This window comes from Cornus florida, unplaced genomic scaffold, assembly GCF_030987335.1.
Source record: "Cornus florida cultivar Cherokee Brave unplaced genomic scaffold, ASM3098733v1 CherokeeBrave_3.0.0_Hap2_Chr09, whole genome shotgun sequence".
NCBI lineage: Eukaryota > Viridiplantae > Streptophyta > Magnoliopsida > Cornales > Cornaceae > Cornus > Cornus florida.
Window position 1 is genome coordinate 89,942,859 of NW_026775579.1, and position 20,160 is coordinate 89,963,018.

A 20,160-nucleotide genomic window follows, 5' to 3' on the forward strand; every position below is an offset into this window, starting at 1 on the left:
TATTACGGCACAGTATATATATGTTCGGAAAAGAACCAAAGCATTATATATATATATATATATATATATATATATATATATATAGGTCACAACTCAGAAAGCATAACTATTATGTCATTACTCTTGCATTTTAATTTAAAAAGTAGGACCACAGAGACGAGCTGATAATCAATAAGGAAATTTATATATATTAACTGGATCGAGCCACTCTTATTTAATTAGTGTTTACAACAAGACGTGAAGACTACACAAAGTCTTAACTTATTTCATGGAACTGTCTTTGAGAAACAACATAACTTATTTGAAAAAATAACATAACAATAATATAATTAGTAGTAATTTCAGCAACAATGCTTAGAACCCTAACCAATCACAGGGACCCGGGTGACAATGCCATTGCTGTTAACCCAAACCCAAACCCTAGTACAGAGAAAATTCGGGGTAATGACTGATACTCCTTCTTCTACAATAATAGCAGTGACCAAAGGGTTCTCTCGCTCAATGGTTGCTGCAGCAGTCTCTCCTTGGACCCCGACGAGCTCGGGCCATGAACCCTTACCTGCATAGCCACACATTAAAACTTGTACACATTAGACTACCACATTATGTACGTACATGATTGCGTTGCAATTCTAAGTAGCTTTAAATCACTTTTTTTTCTTTTCTATTACTTACCTTGACACTCTGATGACATTCTTAGTGTTATGCTTAGATTTGTATACTGAAATGTTATGTGATGGATTTGTTGTGATAATGATAGGGGTATTTATACACAAACATTATGATAGCTTGTGGTTGATTTTTTTTTACTTTGGAACGGCGACGCACACGAAATTTGACTGTTATGCATGTGTACTTATCAAAATTGTAGAGATTGTCATCAAGATGGTTTATGCTTCAAGGAACCTCTCATCAAAATTAAAAGTCAGCAAAACTGATGGTGATCCTGTTATGTTCAATCATTTGACTATTAGCTTCTGTATAGGCTGGTCAAATCTTCATAATCTTCTCAATGTTTCATTCGTGTAATAAAAAAGATTCTTGTAAACTAATGAGAAAGCGCATTAATTAATTCCATAAATACAAAATCAGTAGTCATTAATTAGGGATTATGGCTGTAAATCAGATTGAAATCAACTTGCATAAGGTGACGTCAATCTTTTGAAATCAATTTTAATCCCACATTTCAATAGTTTCATACTAACAAAAATACCATTTTACCCTCACAGGTCAAAGGGCGACGAGGTTGAATTTAGGTAACGTAAGTTGCATTGTCTGACCAATAGGGGATGGTGTCTCATATAAGCATGTTTGATTAATAATTATATTTTTTGGTTAATTTTACTGACATCTTTTTATGTTTATTACATCCAAATATCTTTCAAAAATTGTTATCACTTAAGTTCATTTTTACTTTTCCGTCACAGAATTATTAAAAAGTAGAAAAAGATAATTTTGCCCCTAATTTTTTAATCCTATTTATTTTAAAATATCAAATTACTGAAATTACCGTTATACCCCAAATTAATACACCCACTCCTAATATTGTATAACGGGTTATCTAATGCGGGGAACAAGCTTTCTTTGCCATAATTTATTTACTTATTTATTTTATTTATGAAACAATCTGAGAACAAATAAAACTACTGGATTGTAGAATGAAATTAACGTTACTTACCAAAACTGTGAGGATTAATCTGTTGGAAATCGTTATTGCAATCTTAGTTTGTTGAAATTGGGTTAATATTATATCCGTTAATTGGGGTGTATATATAGAGAGAGAGTTGAAATTGGGTTCTTCATTCTGTAATCTTCGTTCTATTCAAATTGGGTTTCTCGATTCTCCCTCTTTCTTTGGTCTCGCATTTGCATGCCTTAAATGAATAGGTAGAAGAAGAACTTGTTTCAGTGTGCTTCTCCATTTGAATAGATATTGGTGGTGTATTCAGTGTTGCTTAGTAGACGTAGATATAGAAACTTCATATCTATAACACGTGCTTCATAAATATCAACTAAAGGCAATATAAGCAAATATGATACAAGGAAAGGTATAATATAATGGCGCATGCATCCTATTGCTAAGCATCTCTAAAGCCAAACCGCTACCTCTTTATTACCATTACCTCTTATAACAAAGACTCATAAACATTGTGACACTGGTACTTTAGCCCTATAACACGTGCTTCATAAATATCAACTAAAGGCAATATAAGCAAATATGATACAAGGAAAGGTATAATTGTCCGACACCGGTACTTCAACCCTATAACACGCGCTTCATAAATATCAACTAAAGGCAATATAAGCAAATATGATACAAGGAAAGGTATAAGTGCATCCTATTGCTATATGAGCATCTCTAAAGCCAAACCGCTACCTCTTTATTACCATTACCTCTTATAATAAAGACTCATAAACATTGCAAATTAAAAAAACTAAAAAAAATATATAATAATTGCAAATTATTGACTTTAAAGTTCAAGCAAATTAATTGCAAATTAATTATATATAAGTAACAGCTAAAAAATATATAATAAAAAAAAAAAAAATTAAAATTCAAGGCAAGAAATACATTCATAATCACAACAATTACTATTTTTTGTATACTGTAGACCAATAATAAATGGATGAATTCTATTTTAATTAATCATACATGGTATATTCAAATTACCATTTCTGATTTAGTAAGTGGGTTTCTACCCCCACCATATTGAATCTGGTAATTAAAGATAACATGTCCAATTATTATTGGTTTACATCAGGAGAAATGAGGATGGTGTAGATCGTCGAGGACCTAAGTATTATTCTTTCTTTAAAAGCCCCTCTTATAGTTAAACTGAAATTCCGTAATTACTCCTTATAAATTTATTTTATGAGTGCCATATTTGTACTTTGAGGTTCTACTTTTGTGCCATTAGGTATCACTTTTTGTATATATTGGTACCAATTATGTACAAAACAATTTTAATTTCTACATCTAGTGCGAGGAAAAGATCAAAATTAAGCAGAGAAATATATATCAGTTGACAATCAAGAAAGAAATTTATATATATTAATTGGAATGAGCCACTCTTATTTAATTAGTGTTTACAACAACACGTAAGACTAAAACTTAGTCTGTAACTTATTTCTTGGAGCTCTCTTTCAGAAACAACAACATAACAATAATTAGTAGTAATTTTAGCAACAATGCTTAGAACCCTAACCAATCATAGGGACCCGAGTGACATTGCCTTTATTGTTAACCCAAACCCAAACCCTAGTACACACAAAATCTCCGGTAACAGACGATCCTTCTTTTACAATAATAGCATTCACCAAAGGATTCTCCTGCTCAATGGTTGCTGCAGCAGTCTCTCCTTTGACCCCGACGAGCTCCGGCCATGAACTCTTACCTGCATTTCATAGCCACATATTAAAACATGTACACATTAGATATACTACCACATTATGCAAGTACATGACTGCAATTCTTAGCAACTTTAAAGCATGTTTTTTTTTACATACCTTTACAATCTGTTGATGACATCCTTAGAAGTGTGTTATGCTTTGATTGATCTACTGAAATGTTACTTGGTCTTGTGATTGATTTGTTGTGATGAATAATAGGGTATTTATACACAAACATTGTGATAGCTTGTGGTTGATTTTTTTGACTTTGGATGGCCATTCACACGAAATGTGACAGTAATGTGTGTGTACATATCAAAATTATAGAGATTATCATCAATGAACCCCTCAACGTACATTGAAAGTCAGCAAAACTGATGGTGCTCCTCTGTTCAATAATTTGACTATTAGCTTTCGTACACAAGGGTTGGTAATTTTGCTACCAACTACTTGGATATTACGTACCATCACAGGTTAGCTAGCTAGTCAAATTTGGATATTACGTAACATCACAGGCTAGCTAGCTAGTCAAATTTTTTGTGATCTTCTCAACTGTTTTTTTCATCTAATAAAAACAATGCTCACTTGTATACAAAATGAGAAAGCACATAAAAGGGAGTAAAAGAATTAATAGATAATCAATCATCATTAGCCATTGTGATACATTTGAACGCGATTGAATTCAACTTGGATAAGGTGGGGTCAATCTTTTGAAATTAATTAACCAATTTAAATCCCACCATTCAACAGTTTCATACTAACATTTTGCCCTTAAAGTTTATGATATATATGTCAAATTTTTTGTGATCTTCTCAACTGTTTTTTTCATCTAATAAAAACAATGCTCACTTGTATACAAAATGAGAAAGCACATAAAAGGGAGTAAAAGAATTAATAGATAATCAATCATCATTAGCCATTGTGATACATTTGAACGCGATTGAATTCAACTTGGATAAGGTGGGGTCAATCTTTTGAAATTAATTAACCAATTTAAATCCCACCATTCAACAGTTTCATACTAACATTTTGCCCTTAAAGTTTATGATATATATATATATATATATATATATATATATATATATATATATATATATATATATCCTTAAACTAATAATATATTTACAAGCATAATACACTATCAATTTCAAATATTAGAATGACAAAATTGACTTTTTATTAATTTTCTTCAGGTGACATGAGTAGAATTCGTTGTGAGCTGCCTAATGACAAAGGGAGGGAATGTGTTATATAAATCTAACTTGGGTAAGGAAGGTAAAGTTTGATTATTTCTTCACGTAATACCAGAACATACAAAAAAAAGAAGAATAAATCTAGTTAGCTGAATAAGCTTAATTCCCCCGGTAAATAAGTATGAAATTAAAGGAAAAAAATTATAGATGGTACTTGGGCACCAAGAAGAAATTGGCCATAAGCCCAACAGGGCATTAGAGGATTAAAAGTTCAAAACAAGACAGGCCCAAGCAGCCCAACAATCAGCTACGTAGTAAATAATGGATCACTAGATTTTGCTTTAATTACATCTTGTAGAAAGAAAATTAATAAAACGTAGTAAATAATATTAATGAAGCTAATCTTACTTAGCGTTTATTCCAAAAGGCCCTTTCACATACGTCAATAAAACATAGCAAATAACAATCGAAATCTAGCCAATATGAGGTACCCTTGTAACAATATTATTCTTATCAATCCAAACGCGAACTCTATTGCTCCGATATTCTTCAGTAACACGTATTCCTCCATGCAGAAAGACAAGATTCACCTCAGGATTATCCCTCAAGATCGTCAGAATTGCGGTACCTTTAGATTCACCAACCAGCTCCGGCCACGAACTCTTATTTGCATCGCCACAAAAAACAAGTACTCCATAAAAAACAAAACAAAAAACAAAAAGAGATTTACAGTACCGTGATGACATTCTTGTTTTTACAGTACTTCGTCTTGTTATTGATTTGTTGCAGTGAAAGGCATTTATATATGCAAAAATTAGGTGTTAGTCCTTAGTAGGTATGAGTTGGTTTTGTTTGTGAAAAGTGGTCTCTTTTTTTTCGGAACTGCTCAATTATAATCGTGGGTTGTTTGGGTTTATTGTAGATATTGGGTAGTTAAGGAGAACATGGGGAGTTGAAATGAAATACTAGTGGTCGAGAAATATAAATAAATGTCACATTGTGGCTGTGGGTGAGATTTTTTTAGAAAATTTTTTTAATTTGGATTTGGGTTGATTTGCATGTATTTCTATTCAATTTTAAAGTAGCTGAAACTTTGAATTCATCTTTCGATTTATTTTGTTTCAATTAGCTTGTGCATTCAAACACACTTTAATTTAGCTAGAAATGTAACTTTGGTTGATATATTTTCATTAAAGCAGTAGAGAAATGTCACCTGAACCATTATTTGTTGCAGTTTATCACGAAAATTGACCAGGTCTGTGTTAATCAAACCACTCTAGCTTATTCAGCATTTATTACAATGCGTGGTGAATTTGAACTACTTTATTTATTTATTTATTTGGGGCTAGCTCTTTCACATACACTAATGTCACACTAAATAAATAATAATCAGCAGTAAAAGCAGTAACATTCCTTGGACCCTAGCCAATTATAGGTACCCTTGTAACAATGTCATTGATCTTATCAACCCAAACACGAACTCTAGTGCACACAAATTCAAGAGTAACAAATGTTCCTTCCAACACTATCACAGCATTGACCCAAATATTCTCCTTCTCAATCGTCCCTGCAACACTATTTCCCTGTGCACCCATGAGCTCCGGCCACGAACTCTTACCTGCAGATATGGCCACAAAAACATGTGTTACCTAGACTATACTATACTATATATATATATATATATATATATATATATAATACACAATTGAAATTCTTAACTAGCTCTATAAAGCTGTTCCGTACCTGCACATGACATTCTCAGTGTTTTGTGTGTTTTTTTTTTTTTCTCTTGTAATGACACTCAAATCGTTTTGTTATTGATTTGTTGTAATGAAATTGGTATTTATACACTTAAATTTTATTTTTTTATTTTTCCGGAAAGTCAAGCAAGTATTTATAGACTTAACATTATGATAGCTGCTGGTGGCTGGTGTTTTTTGACTTCCAATGTGAGAATGACCACAAATAACTGTCTGCTTGTTCATATGTCAAAATTGCAAAAGTTATGATCATCTAAGATAGCCTGTTCAAGTAATGCACGGGTCTCTACCACAACAATTTGACTATTAACGACTAGTTTTGCAGAGTGATTGCACATATTTGGAGTGTGCAAATCATCCGAGAGTCCCATAGTAGCTAACAGGGTGGGTTGATTCTTTGTTACCAAAAAAAAAACATCCGACTGCTAGTAACTGCACATTAAAATGATGATATTATCATAGATTGGGTTGAATTCAGTGCCTAAGGCGAGGACTAGATTGGTTTGAATTCAATGCCTAAGGTGAGGATAGTCTTTAGTTTGACTTTAAAACATATTTGGATCAGAGTCAATTCAATAGTTTCAGTCTGGCAATTAAGAATGTTTATGTTTGGGTTGATTTAGTTGCTTGGATTGGTTTGGGCATTCACTCAAACACACATCAAACTAGCATAAATGTTCAAGTAGCAAGGCATTCAACATTATAGCATAAATACTGTGTGGAACACCAAATCGTTACACTTTGGACAACTTAAAAAATACTATGTGCCTTCTATAGAAGGCAAGAGAAGATAACACACCTAAAATTTATGGTATAATCGGCTATTAGAAATAATTTTAACAACTTCAGTATAATCGGCTAGTTGTAAATAGGAAAAAATAGGATTCATGTGGCCAACCCCCATTCATGCAGAATTAACGGAAGGATGATGATGCCAGAGATCTTAGGATTAAACCCATCTAGAAACTTCTCAAGGGGATGAATGTGTTTGGAATTAGATTTAAGAGCAAATCAACCTTTGGACAGATTAATATTAGGTACAAAAAAAACTTTCAATAAAGCAGAAGAGAAATGTCACATAGACCATTATTTGCTGCAATTTCCAGTGTTATATAGTAACAAATTAAAACCACAAAAACAATTTAAACTTTCAATAATCCACAGTAGTCAACACAACAAATCATAAGAGAGAGTAAAGGGTATTTGGGACATCAAGATTAACCAAATTGAAGCCAAAAAATTGGGATTAACAATTAGAACATTGTATTTGAGGAAAACCATCTTTGAAAGAACTTACACCAAGCATTACAACACTCATTTGCACACACTCTCACTATATATCAGTCCCAAAACAGGGACCATTTCCCTCAAGCACACTTCCATAGCGTACATATCACGAGCGTGAAGGAAAAAAAAAATTAAAAGAATACAGACAGGAATTGAATACCAATTACTGATGATTGAAATTTAGGAGTTACTGAAACTGGTGGCAATGGGGATGATGATTACAAGAACAAGTATGAGGAGAAGTATTATCCCAATACACATACACTTCCGGCTGCTCTTCTGGTAGCCTTTCGCAGTCTTAAGGTTCTTAGTCCCATCATTGACATACTGCGCGGCGTTCATCACATGGTGCTGGATGTTGTCCATCTGCTCGCCCTGCGCCTCCACCATCACCGCCATGTCCAAGAACACCTGGTGCAGTTCCAGCAGAGTCTTCTCTATCTCCTTGGCCGCGTCGTGCCTGTCCTGTATCTCCACCACTGTCTCTAGCACCTTCCCCCTCCCATGCTCCTGAAACCAAAAGAGTTGTGCTTTATGAGCCTAAACTTCAATCCAAATTTAACTTGTTCCCAAACTAATATTACAAGTAGGATACACATAACATTTCAACCGCACAAACGCTATGTCTAGAGCACGAAATTGGTACCTGAGCATTGAATTTGCCAAAAAAGACCAAAGGCAAACTAACTCATGAGCTTAAACTTTAAGCCAAATTTAACTCATTCACAAACTAGGGTACGCATAACATTTCAATCACACAAACCATACGTTTAGAAGCACAAAATTGGTACCTTAAAATTGAAATTGCCAAAAAAAAAAAAAATTAAGAACAAAGGAGTAACAAACTAAACTCATAAGCCTAAACTTTAAGCCAAATTTAACTCATTCCCAAACTAGTATTACAAGTATGGTACTCATAACATTTCAGTCGCACAAATCCCATGTTTAGAAGCATGAAATTGATACCTTGGAATTGAAAGCACAAAAAGGACTAAAAAAAGACCAAAGGCAGTATCTTGGTGGTCTCTCCTCGATCTCCTAGTGTGGAAGGTGAGGGTTCAGTCTCCTCGGGGACAAATGGGTGTTTCTTACCAATGAAAAAAAAAAAAAAATTAAAAATGTAATTCAAACTTTAAAACTAATTTTACTCCCGATTGCAAAGTGTCAATCCAGTACTTTCAAATACAAAAAATAAAAATAAAACTCATTCTTAAACAACTTTCTCAGCATTTTTAATCCAAAAAATGTATACATTTATATGGATGGTTATATCAATAGATGTCAGTGCAAGGATATATAGCAGCAATATAGGTATATATCAATTCAGGTTTATTGGATACCTGTATGGCTCTGGACAGGAACTCCTCTCCTCCTTGGCCTCCATCATTGGAGATAATCTTCTCAATCACCTCCTCGTCCGGGTACTCTCCGGTGACAGTGAAGTACCTCCTCCTAACGGTCTCATTATACTCTGACATCATCCTCTGTCTCAGCCCCTGAAATTCCATCATAAGCTCCTTGAGCTTATTCCTGAGCCCATTGGTGACGGCTGACCTAGTCCGGTCAATTGGAGTGCCTTCTTTGCAGCCGGAGAGGCGCCTGCTCACGGCATTGGCACGGTCCATGTCTTCCAGCTGGGACCTGATGGTCCTGGCCTTCTTCAGCACGGCCAATACGTCGGCATTGATGCGACTGCGCAGCGATTTTAGGGAATCTGGCTTGTGCAACGACTTGCTCTCTTCGTTGGCTTGGTGTAGACGGCCCAAGATGTCTCGGATTGACCCCATCTCCTTCTTCACCTTCTCGGCCTCCTCCAAGAATGCGCTCAGGTTATTGTCCATCTGGGTTGTCGCCGCCATCTCTAGATCGGGACCAGCTTCGAGATCTTTCATGGCCTCTTTCTTTAGATCCACGTAGCTGATGAATGATTTTGTCATCAGATCATTCATCTTTTGAATTCAGAAGTTCAGATATATGTGTGTGTAGAGAGAGAGAGAGAGAGAGAGATCAAAATGGAAATTCAAAATATCAGATTGGAAAGAAGATGGGAAGTGGGTTGGGAAAGAAGCTTAGCGAGAAATGGAGTGAAATAAACTATCAATCAGTGAACTGTTAGAAGAGTTGAACGGAGGCTTTAAAAGTACCTGATTTTGACAGGCATCAGAAAACTAGCCGTTGTGGTTACCAACGGCTATATTTTAAATCAAATGATGTTTTGTTAATTTGATAATATTTTTTTACTTTTTGGGTTTCTTTTTCTAATAAATTACACGTTGACCCCTTAAACTTTATGGATGGTAAAATACATTACATTCATTTTTTTTTTTCCCGAAATATATAATTGTATATATGTACATTACATACTTGTGTAACTTTATAAATAGTTTGTAAAATACATTACAATTTTTTTTTCCTTGAATATATATACACACATTACATTTTCAGTCACATATACTATTTTTGCCTTAGTGCACTGTACCCTCTAGTTTCAAATCATTGCACAATACCCTCTCTCATTTTTATTTATTTATTATTATTATTATTATTATTATTATTATTATTTTATTATTTTATTTTTTTTGTAAGCAATAAAGAACCTCTATTTATTAACTGTTACAATTTACTCTTTTTGGGTGAAGGACATCCAACTCCAATTGTTAAACTAGTCACATGAATGACACATGGTACATCAACTAATTATTTTTTATAAAATTACCCTTTCAAATGCTAATCATATCCTTCCTAATTAATTTTACAAAAATAATTTGACCCAAACACGACCCAACCTTTATCTGTGCCATATCTTCCCTCCAAATGATCACGAATTGTTTCCAATTCTTGAAAAAAAAGGTTGTGATAACAGCTATGTAGAACATTTCAATTCATTTGGATATATAAGAGATAAAGAAAAGGAATGTATTCCTTTCCTTCCAACCTTCAATTCAAGTACATTGATTGATAGAGTTATGGCATAAGCTAAAACAAGATCATAAAACAGGATTTATGTAATTAAGTTTTACCCAATTTGTATTGTATGTCCTCAAGGAGTAGGTAGAGATTTATTATTATTATTATTATTATTTTCTCTCAGTTTCTCAACACCAATGGGACCCATCTTTCAACTTCTTCTTCTTTTTTTTTTTTCATCTTTCTAATGATGCCAATGAATAAAGGAATTTTTACCAATGCATGAGCTTAAGGTCCAAATACTACAATGTAATGATGCCAACTTCTTGATTTATCAATAAAATGAGGGGATTACACAAACTTTTTCTTACAAATGAAAGGACCACACAATTATTTCTCTAAAATGGACTCATATTCTACTTTAGACCACACAACAAGTTATATTGTCACTTTGACCCAACAGAATATATGATTATATCATAAAAGCTTTAAAACATAAAATAAGCTTATTGAAAGATTCTTGAATAAATGTTTTAATATTTTTCCCACTAAATTAAAATTCGCAATAGATTAATATGGACTTATAAACTTTTTTAGACAAAAGATCTTATATATAAATTAAATTTAACGAAACAGTAGGGGCTCTAATACCAAAATTGAGTTGGATCCAACACAATAGAAGCATGCAAAATAAATATAGAATAAATTTAACAATTAAATCACAGAAATGACTATAGAACCTGATAACGCTCTGATAACATCCTGTAAAAACATCTGAACACCGGCAAGAACGGGCCAACAAGCCAACAGTTCGAGTCAACTCACAGAAGAAATTGCCAAATTAATTTTAATGTTGCTTGTACTGGTTGGATTCAAGAAAATTCTAGGATCTACACTTTCTGGCTAAATAAAATCTATATATTTGATCTTTTTGTCGACAGAAGTCTTTTGCCCGAAAGTACTTAAAATACTAAATTGAGATTAGAAAGTTTTGAATAAGAACAAACTGGATAATTTATTTCATATCTACATGGATAGACACTGTTTATACATGGATACACTCTCACACTATATTTTACAAAGAAAATATACTGAAAGAAGTTACAAAACACACTGGAAACTAAAGGCTAGAATGTTTGATGGTTCTAGACTTGATTGCTCTAAAACTCGATGATCTTTGCTTAAGCAGGGAAGTTCTTTTTATAGAAGAGGAAAGGGATGAATCTTCGGCTGAGCTTGAAGATGCTGCATAGACGGTTGAGATTCAAGATGTTTTAGAGATAAGATGGCATGAATTATTGCTGAACTATTGATATCGGCTTCTGGAGAATTTTATCTACTTTTACTGTTGAAAATCTACTTTCGGTGGATCTGCTTTTATCTGTAAACTGTTGCAAATCTACTTTTCTTGGATGCTGAAGTTGCCTTTATCTGTACATTGTGGCAAATATGTTTTTCCTTAGATACTTTTAGAATTCTTGCATATTAGACAAATTTCTGTCGGTAATGCTATCTGTTGGGCTGTCATTTCTTTCTCTTTCATGCATGCGGGCCAAATATGCATCAGTGCTGTCTGGTGAGCTGGTTTCTTCATTTCTATAGGCGACTTCAAACTGTTCCAGCAACATTTTTTCTTCATTTATAATTTCTTCAACTTCTGGAAATATCTCAATCTTTGGAGGAAACTTAATGACATGCGTAATTCTTACTTTGACAAAAAATTCCATGTTTATATTATGGTCGTAGAGTCTGAAACCAGGATTGTAGTTTAGATTAACCTGTTGATGAGCTTTATAGTATACCAAATGGTTAAAGGTAGCTGGTTCTATCTCAGTATGAAAGTTATTTACAAAATCAATATGTCGGGTAAGAACTTTGACTTCTATGGGATCAAAATGAATGCAAATTCGATGTTGTCCCAGAATTATTGCTCCATCTTTTACCCATTCTGGCCGGGGGAGTACTGTGGATTTGAAGGAGAATTGGGCTTTCTGACATGAAATTATGAGTTAGTTTCTATTCGAAGGCAATGACTTGGTTTAAACGGTTGGGAAAGTTACCTAAAGAATTTAGATATTCTAATGGCATATCTTTTGGTATGGTGATGTTGTAGATCATTCTTAATTCTAACAGCTTGCTTAAATAACAGATGATTGTTTTTATAGAAAAATGGATTTTTCTGGTTATTTCAAAAGGATAGAAGAAAACAATGTCTACATCTAACAAGATAATGGTCATGGGTACTAGGTTTCCTATTTGTATAAACCGTAGGAAAAAATAATTATAACGGATTCCTTTGGGTGGACTATTATTTCTGAGGTAATTTTGGATATCAACCCATTCCTTGAGCCCATCTGACTTAATTTCTTCAAGGATAAGTTATTTGATGTCTTCAGGAAAGAGCTCAACTTGTCGTCTCAGGATTTCTCTGTATGTGGGAGAAAACATGGGTAATAACTTGGTGCACTTGGTTTGTACCTGCAGAAATTGAACTTTCTGAAAATTTTCATCTTCATCAGTCTTATGCTCAGAAATAGTTAGCTCTGTGGGATTTGCTGTTGTTTTTTGATAAGCCAGATTCAACTTTTTATAATGAGATATAAGCGTCTCATGTTCTTACTGTAAATTCTGATATGTTTTATTAGATAATACAAAATATTCACTTAAAGTATTTAGATTTCTGACGAGGGTTTTATCAGGGTTGTTTCTAGAAAACCAAATATTATCTAAAATAAGTTTTTGGTCAAGAAAAAAATTTTGTCTAGCGCAGAACTATTGAGCTGAGTTTTGGATAATCAAAAGAGGATTAGAAATGCCTGGTATAAGGCTATAACTGTTGTTGCTCTTTGTTTCCATTCCTGCAAAATTTAACAATCAATTAGTAAACTAGATAGAATATTTGCTAAATAATTGTCTTTTCCTTTAACATGTTCAAATATAGGTTTAAAACCTCTTCCAGTAATACAGTCAATAAAGGAAATCCATCTTTTTGCAGACATCCGTTGTTACTTTGCTTTGTTTGCAAATTTAACTATGTTATCACAATCTGTTCTTATAAGAAATTCTTTGTCAAGGAATATCTGAAATATTTCAATAGAGTTGGTTACTCTTAAAATTTCTAGATCTGTTGAAGGTAAAGTAGATTGTGCTTTATTAAAAGTTCCACTAGCATGGCGACAAATTTGTTCTTCGTCTCGGGAAGATTCTTTTGTAGGTCTTTAAAGAAATAAACCTGCCCATCCTTGAGCTAATGCGTTTGTCTGGATTATTTTATAACTATTTTCCAGTGGAAGTTGTGAGGGTTCTAACTGGGTGACTAGAGATTTAATTTTCTTAACTAATTCTACGTCTTGAGTATTAAAATATTTTTGTCCATGTTTACCTAATTTTGAATACAAAGGTCTACTAACTGTCCTAATTTTGAAATAAAATTGCGACCATAGTTTAATAATCCTAAAAATACTTGTAACAACTTGGTTTCTTCTAATTTATCATAAAAGTCTAAAATCTTTTTGACAATATGAGATTGTAATTCTATTTTTCTATCCTTTATGTATAAACCTAAAAACTTAATATCTTGTTTTTCTAATATCATCTTTTTTACTATTTATAATGAGTCCTTGTGTTATAAATTCGTTGAATACAAGTTCAAGATGTTTTCTATGGTCTTCTTTAGTTTGACTGAAGACTAGAATATCGTCTATGTAAACACAACAGAATTTTGAATGTTTATTGAATATAGTATCCATTTTTCTTTGAAATTCTTGTGGTACATTTTTTAATCCAAAAGGCATGACAAACCACTCATAATGTCCTTCAGGACATGTGAACGCTGTCCATTCAATAGATTCATTAGCCATACGGATTTGCCAAAATCCTGATTTACAGTCAAATTTAGAGAACCATTTTCTATCTTGTATTTGATTTATTAAAACATTTTTATTAGGGATTTTGTAACAGTCATCGTATGTATTATCATTTAATCTTTTATAATTTATAACCATACGAGTTTTTCCTCTTTTTATTTCGGCATGATTTCTAACCATAAAGGCTGGACTCCTATGTCTATTGTTGCTTTTTCATATTACTTTTAGTAATAAAAGTTCTTTGATTTGTTTTTAGAATTCTTCTTGATCATCTAAGGTATAAGGATTATCTTGTGTTTTTATAGTTATAAAATGATTTATTATATTTAATTTGGCTTCGATTTTATTTTTGTACCAGTGTTTCTGGGGATTTTTTCCAAAAATTTCAGTAGTTTCAGCTAGTCTTATAAGATTATCAATGTTTAATTTAGAATTTTTTAATATAGCTTTATTATTGAGTAAAATCTTGGGTTCCTCTAAGTGATTAAGAAACATTAAGGCTTCAGAAACATCTTCTACAAATTCTGTTACATCAAATAAATTTTTGATTTTTTCTTCTGTCATAGGTAATTCGGTAATAGGTAAAGTATTGATATAAGTAATAGCTCATTTTTTCTTTTTGAGGAATACAAGGAGAGTTGAATGGAATAAAGGTTCCTTTCTTAAAAAACTGTAAACCGGTAGGAGTATACATGAATCCTCCGGTGAGTGAATTTATAAAATTTAAGCCTAAAATAAAATCGTAAGTACTCGGACTATGGTTAACTACATAGGTTTGTGGTAAAACAAATTTCTCATTATTAATTAATATAGGAATATTCTAAACACAATGGGTTATAGGTAATTTTTCATTATTATATTGACTCATATTAACATTATAATTTAGTTTTATTAATGCTTCATCTGGTACTAAATGTCTTTTAATTATACTTTTAGAAGCTCTAGTATCTAATATAGCTGAAGTTTGGACTAATTTTTCTTTAAATTCCAATGTTACAGGAAATGAGATTAAACTAGATGGTTTATATATTGAATTTATGGATTCAACTAATTTATTTTCTAGTTTGTTTTCATACTTATTATAACAGTCGAGACATAATAAGTTTTTACAATGATCTTTACAATAATATCCTTCTTTAATGGAAGAGCTACATTGTTTACAAGTATAATTTGAGAAATGAAATTTAACTAACTCATAATAACATGAAGAATTACTTATAGTGCAAATATAATCTTCTATAGAATGAACTCCTTATTCAAGATCTCCATCATCTTCACTGTCAATACTTTCTATACTATATATGTTTTCATTATCATCATGGAAATCATAAACGCTTTCTAATTCATATAATTCCTCTATTTGTTCCTCAATATCTTCAAGTATATTAATTTTTTCTTGTATTTGCTTAATAGGGTTTTGCTTATATCTATAAGGGCAATTTAGTCTTATATGACTTGGATCTCCACAAATAAAATATTTGCAGCTTCGTTCCTTTGTGGGCAATGTAGTCACTTTGCTATCTTTATTGTCCTTGTTATCTTTTTTATCTTTACTTATTTTTCGTTTTTTATACCAAGGGCGTTTTCTGAATTGTCTATGGTTATTTTTAAAATAAGGTATTTTGTTATGATATTTCGTGTAGGTCTTATTTTTGCGTAAATTATATTTTTTGGGTTCATTACGCTTATAATTATAATTTTTCTGAGGCATACAACCATACTAAGGTGGAAAATCTATTTGTCTACACGTATAATAAAATTGTTTTTTGATTTGTTTGAAATCTTTACGTTATCTACATTTTGCTTTTAGCATATTATACACATGAGTAACTCTATCTCCTATGGTTAGCGTTTCTCGTCTAGAGTTGAAAACCATTTTTCCCAAATTTTAGTTCCTATACTTCTGGGTAACTTCTGAAGATACCTATCGAATAATATTTTATCTCCTGTTTTACCAGTGGCTGCAAAATACTCAAAAAAATTTATTGGTGTAATCTTTTATGTATCTAAAATCACAAATCTGCAATAATTCTAAATTACGTAAAGTTTCGTTTTGTTTTATTAAGGTGTCATCTAATAATCTATCTTCGCCAACTAATACATTTTTAATTAAGCTGGTAAAGCCTTGAATTATAAAATTATCTCGTAAGAGGGCATAATCATTGGGATAAGTTACTTTATAAGACTGCCACCAGTTATGAATGGTTCCTCTTAATAAGGTTTCACAATAGTTAGGGCTTGAGTTTTATTGTCAAAACTGGTCAAAATAGATTGCCTAATACAATCTTGTTCCCAATTTTTGATTACTTTTGCCCAATCTTGGGGATCGTGTCTTACTATGTCTAATATTGTTCCTGCTTGTTGTGCTGGTATATTTTTATATTGTCTACGATATTGTGTTAATGTGTACATATCTGGTATATTTCTATTTTCTACATAAGTTTCTCGTGAGTGATTTAATCTTTGTCTAGTAGTATAGTCGTCATTTATGGTATTACTTCCTGAAGCATTAGTCTTTCGTTGGTCAGTCATTTCTTGGTCAATTGACTGAGATGCTGATCCTTCTGGTTATTTTCCGTCTCTATGTTCTATTGCATTCAACTCTTCTTTTACTGTGTTTAATTCCGATGTTATATAGAAGGATTCAAACCCTACGCTTAGAATATTTTTCTTAATATCATCATTATTTCCTTGTCTTAAATAAATATTTTCTATAAGTTTGTATTAGGTTCTAGATACTTGTCTTGCAAGGCTTCTAATTCTAAATTATTAAAACCGTACATTATTTTTTCTAGAATTTCATCTTCTAATCTATCATAAAGGAAATTTATTTCTTCAGGAGAATCTATTTCTATAAGTGTAGTTAAAAAGTCGTCTTGGGTATCATCTACTAAATTGTCTTATCTTTTATAATTACTAAACCTTATGCTAGCTTCTCCGCTATTTGTAATATATATCATATTATTTTTGGGAATCTTTTTAGGTGTAGTAGTAAGTTTAGGTAATTTCCATTATGTTCCTTCATGTGTAATACTACTTACTTTTTTAGCTTCTATCATCTGGACATATTTACTACTAAAAGGTTTCACTATCTCACTAAATTGGGTTTTAAATTTTAAGTTATACTGATTAACTGCTTTTCCCATAAATAAAGTATTAACTAATAGATTTTCAAATTGTCCTGTCATATTGTATCCTTTTGTGGATATGGCTATCTTAATATGTTAATATGTATATTAGTTGATTGTATGTCTGTTTTAAAACTTGTAAATCATATGGGTTCTTTATCAATTTATAAAGTTCAGCTAACGCAGTTAGATAATCAGGATTACCAGTGCTCATAAAACTATTGTAATAACATTTGGATATCGGTTTTAAGGGATTTTAAGTAGTCTATAATTATTTTTTGATTTTCAGCAATATTTTTAATATTACTATTAATATCTTTAATTGCGACTAATATTATCTTGTTATCCAAATTATTTGGACTAGAATTCTGTACTACTTGTTCTTTAATATAATCAAGATTCTCTCCTAGTCGTTTTATAGAGTTATCTAAATTATTAAAGTCTATTATATTCATAAACTAAAATCGTTGTCGTCTACATTCTAAAATATTCTGTATTAAAAGAATTTTAGATCTAAGTTCGTCTATTCTTCGTTGTAGACTGCGCTTTGTGTCTCATAATTCTAGTGCTATGTAGCAGTTCCTAAGTGCTATTTGGCAAAATTCTAAGACTTGCACAAGTTATTCTTTGGGTAAATCTTGTATAAAGTAAACATTTAAGGGTGAAAATATAATTTTAACGTACTAAAGGGTTCAAATAAAATACTTTAACTTTTAGTTCATGTTAAGGTAAATATGCAAACTACGTTCATGTATGGGTAATATATTTTCGCTGTTACCACTTATATGTAATTTTCCCATGAATAAAAGATGTATTAGGTCACTGTTCAACATGTGTATATTCAAGATCAAGATTCGACACAAGATGCATTTATACCGCAGAAGCAGAAGCTAATACCTCCAACCAATTTGGCTATGGTAGCATTATATTCGAGATCTGTAACAATAGTATTACAAACCCATTAATGAGAGTTGTACTTTATTATTATTAAAAAGGAAATTGATATTAAAAGCTAAAAAAGTAAATTCACTGATCGACATTACAAAAAAAATAATCAATAAATTCTAGTAAGATGATATTAAGCGGGCTATTGCCTGGCTATTTGACTAGTGTTTTTATTTTGTGTTTTTTGTTTTTATTAGTGTATTGTAGCGAAGAAAAAATACGAAGCATATTTGGTAGTATTTGTTGTGCTTTTGAATAGTACCGAAGCGCTTCTAAAATTGAGACCAAAATCGAAAGTATCAAAATAATATTTTTGTTTTTGTTTGCTTATGCACTGTAACAATGAAGTGTAACAAAGCACTATTCAAAAAAAAAAAATCTAAAATAACATTTTTGACTAACCATTTAAATTTTCAAACTTGCAACACTTTTTACCAAACATGTTTTCATGTTTTTGCTTCTAAAAATTTTGTAATAAATTTACTTTACCAAGCAAGTTTCTAAATAGTGTTGAACACACTCTAAAAGTAAAAACATTATTTCTGCTTCGAATCAAAGTAAAAGTACAAAACAATTGTGATTGTCAAATGAGCCCACAATATTTACAACATTTTGAAATTAGAGGGAGTGGTTTAGTGAACTAAAGCCTACTATTTTTCTTCTTTTCATTTCAATATTATAAGGTACTACAAATAATAAGGAAGCATTGAGTGTTGCAGAGAGATGGAAGATTTTAGAATATGGAAAGAGTTTGTTCAAAATTGGTAGATCCTATAACATTTTAGAATAGTAAATAATTTGTGAATATGTAGATATTTAGGTGAATGGTTCTTAATCATTGATTGTAATGCGTAACGGTATACATTAAAAAAGTTGATAGATTATATATAAGTAGGAGTCTCATTTGTAAACAATAAAAAGTTTTAGGAACGAATAAAAAGGCCATAGACTAAGTTTTAGGAAACGTATAATTTGTTTATGCTAAATTCTCACCATGATGAATTTATTAACTTAGTTCATGAATTTATTAACTTAGTTCACTTTGTGTGATGAGAATATATGTTTTTCATACAATTTACTGTCGTGGTTTGATTTGATATTTGTATTTTATATATTTATGAAGATGCAAGGAGTTCATTTCCATTTTCTCTCTCTAGAATTCTTACACTTCAACAGAATGAATCTCTCTCCCCATTACTTCCCAAATTTATAGGTATTTACAAACATTAATGGGTTGCTAGATCTAGGCCCGTTCCTCTGTGGGCTTTGGTCATCTTCAATGGGCTATTCGCGTTTGGCCCATATGGCAGTATTTCTTTATGGGCTGGATCCAGCTGCTCGGACCGGATGCCATGTTCGCGGGTCATATCCGGCCCATATCACTTCTGGCCTCCTCAACTGCCCCCATAATTACTCCCTATTTAATAAGGGGTAATTATCAAAGGCGTCTCATCATGACGTTGACGGCTCAAGACACTCTTATGGGGGAATGGACGGTCGGATCCGGAATCAATGTTCCGAGATTCGATAAACTTCTCGCCTCCCTGACGCTTCGGCCCTCGGGTCCACTTCGTCTTTACGAGGCTCTAGAATGTCACTTCATGCCTTTTTACCGTCTTCATCTCTCTCCATCATCAGTCAAATCTCTCGCTTGTCTTTTTAGAACCGTGCTAAGTTTCATCTA

General features: G+C 32.1%; 1 protein-coding gene across 1 annotated transcript; it reads right to left on the bottom strand.

The window, feature by feature from the left end:
• Positions 1 to 7,583: 7,583 nt before the first annotated feature.
• Positions 7,584 to 9,973, bottom strand: LOC132275043 (syntaxin-related protein KNOLLE). Its single transcript, XM_059776417.1, has 2 exons — positions 8,971 to 9,973; positions 7,584 to 8,140 (listed from the first exon to the last, which is right to left on the bottom strand). Exons 1-2 carry the CDS (start codon positions 9,577 to 9,579, stop codon positions 7,811 to 7,813), a joined length of 939 nt encoding a protein of 312 aa, XP_059632400.1. The 5' UTR covers positions 9,580 to 9,973; the 3' UTR covers positions 7,584 to 7,810.
• Positions 9,974 to 20,160: the final 10,187 nt, after the last annotated feature.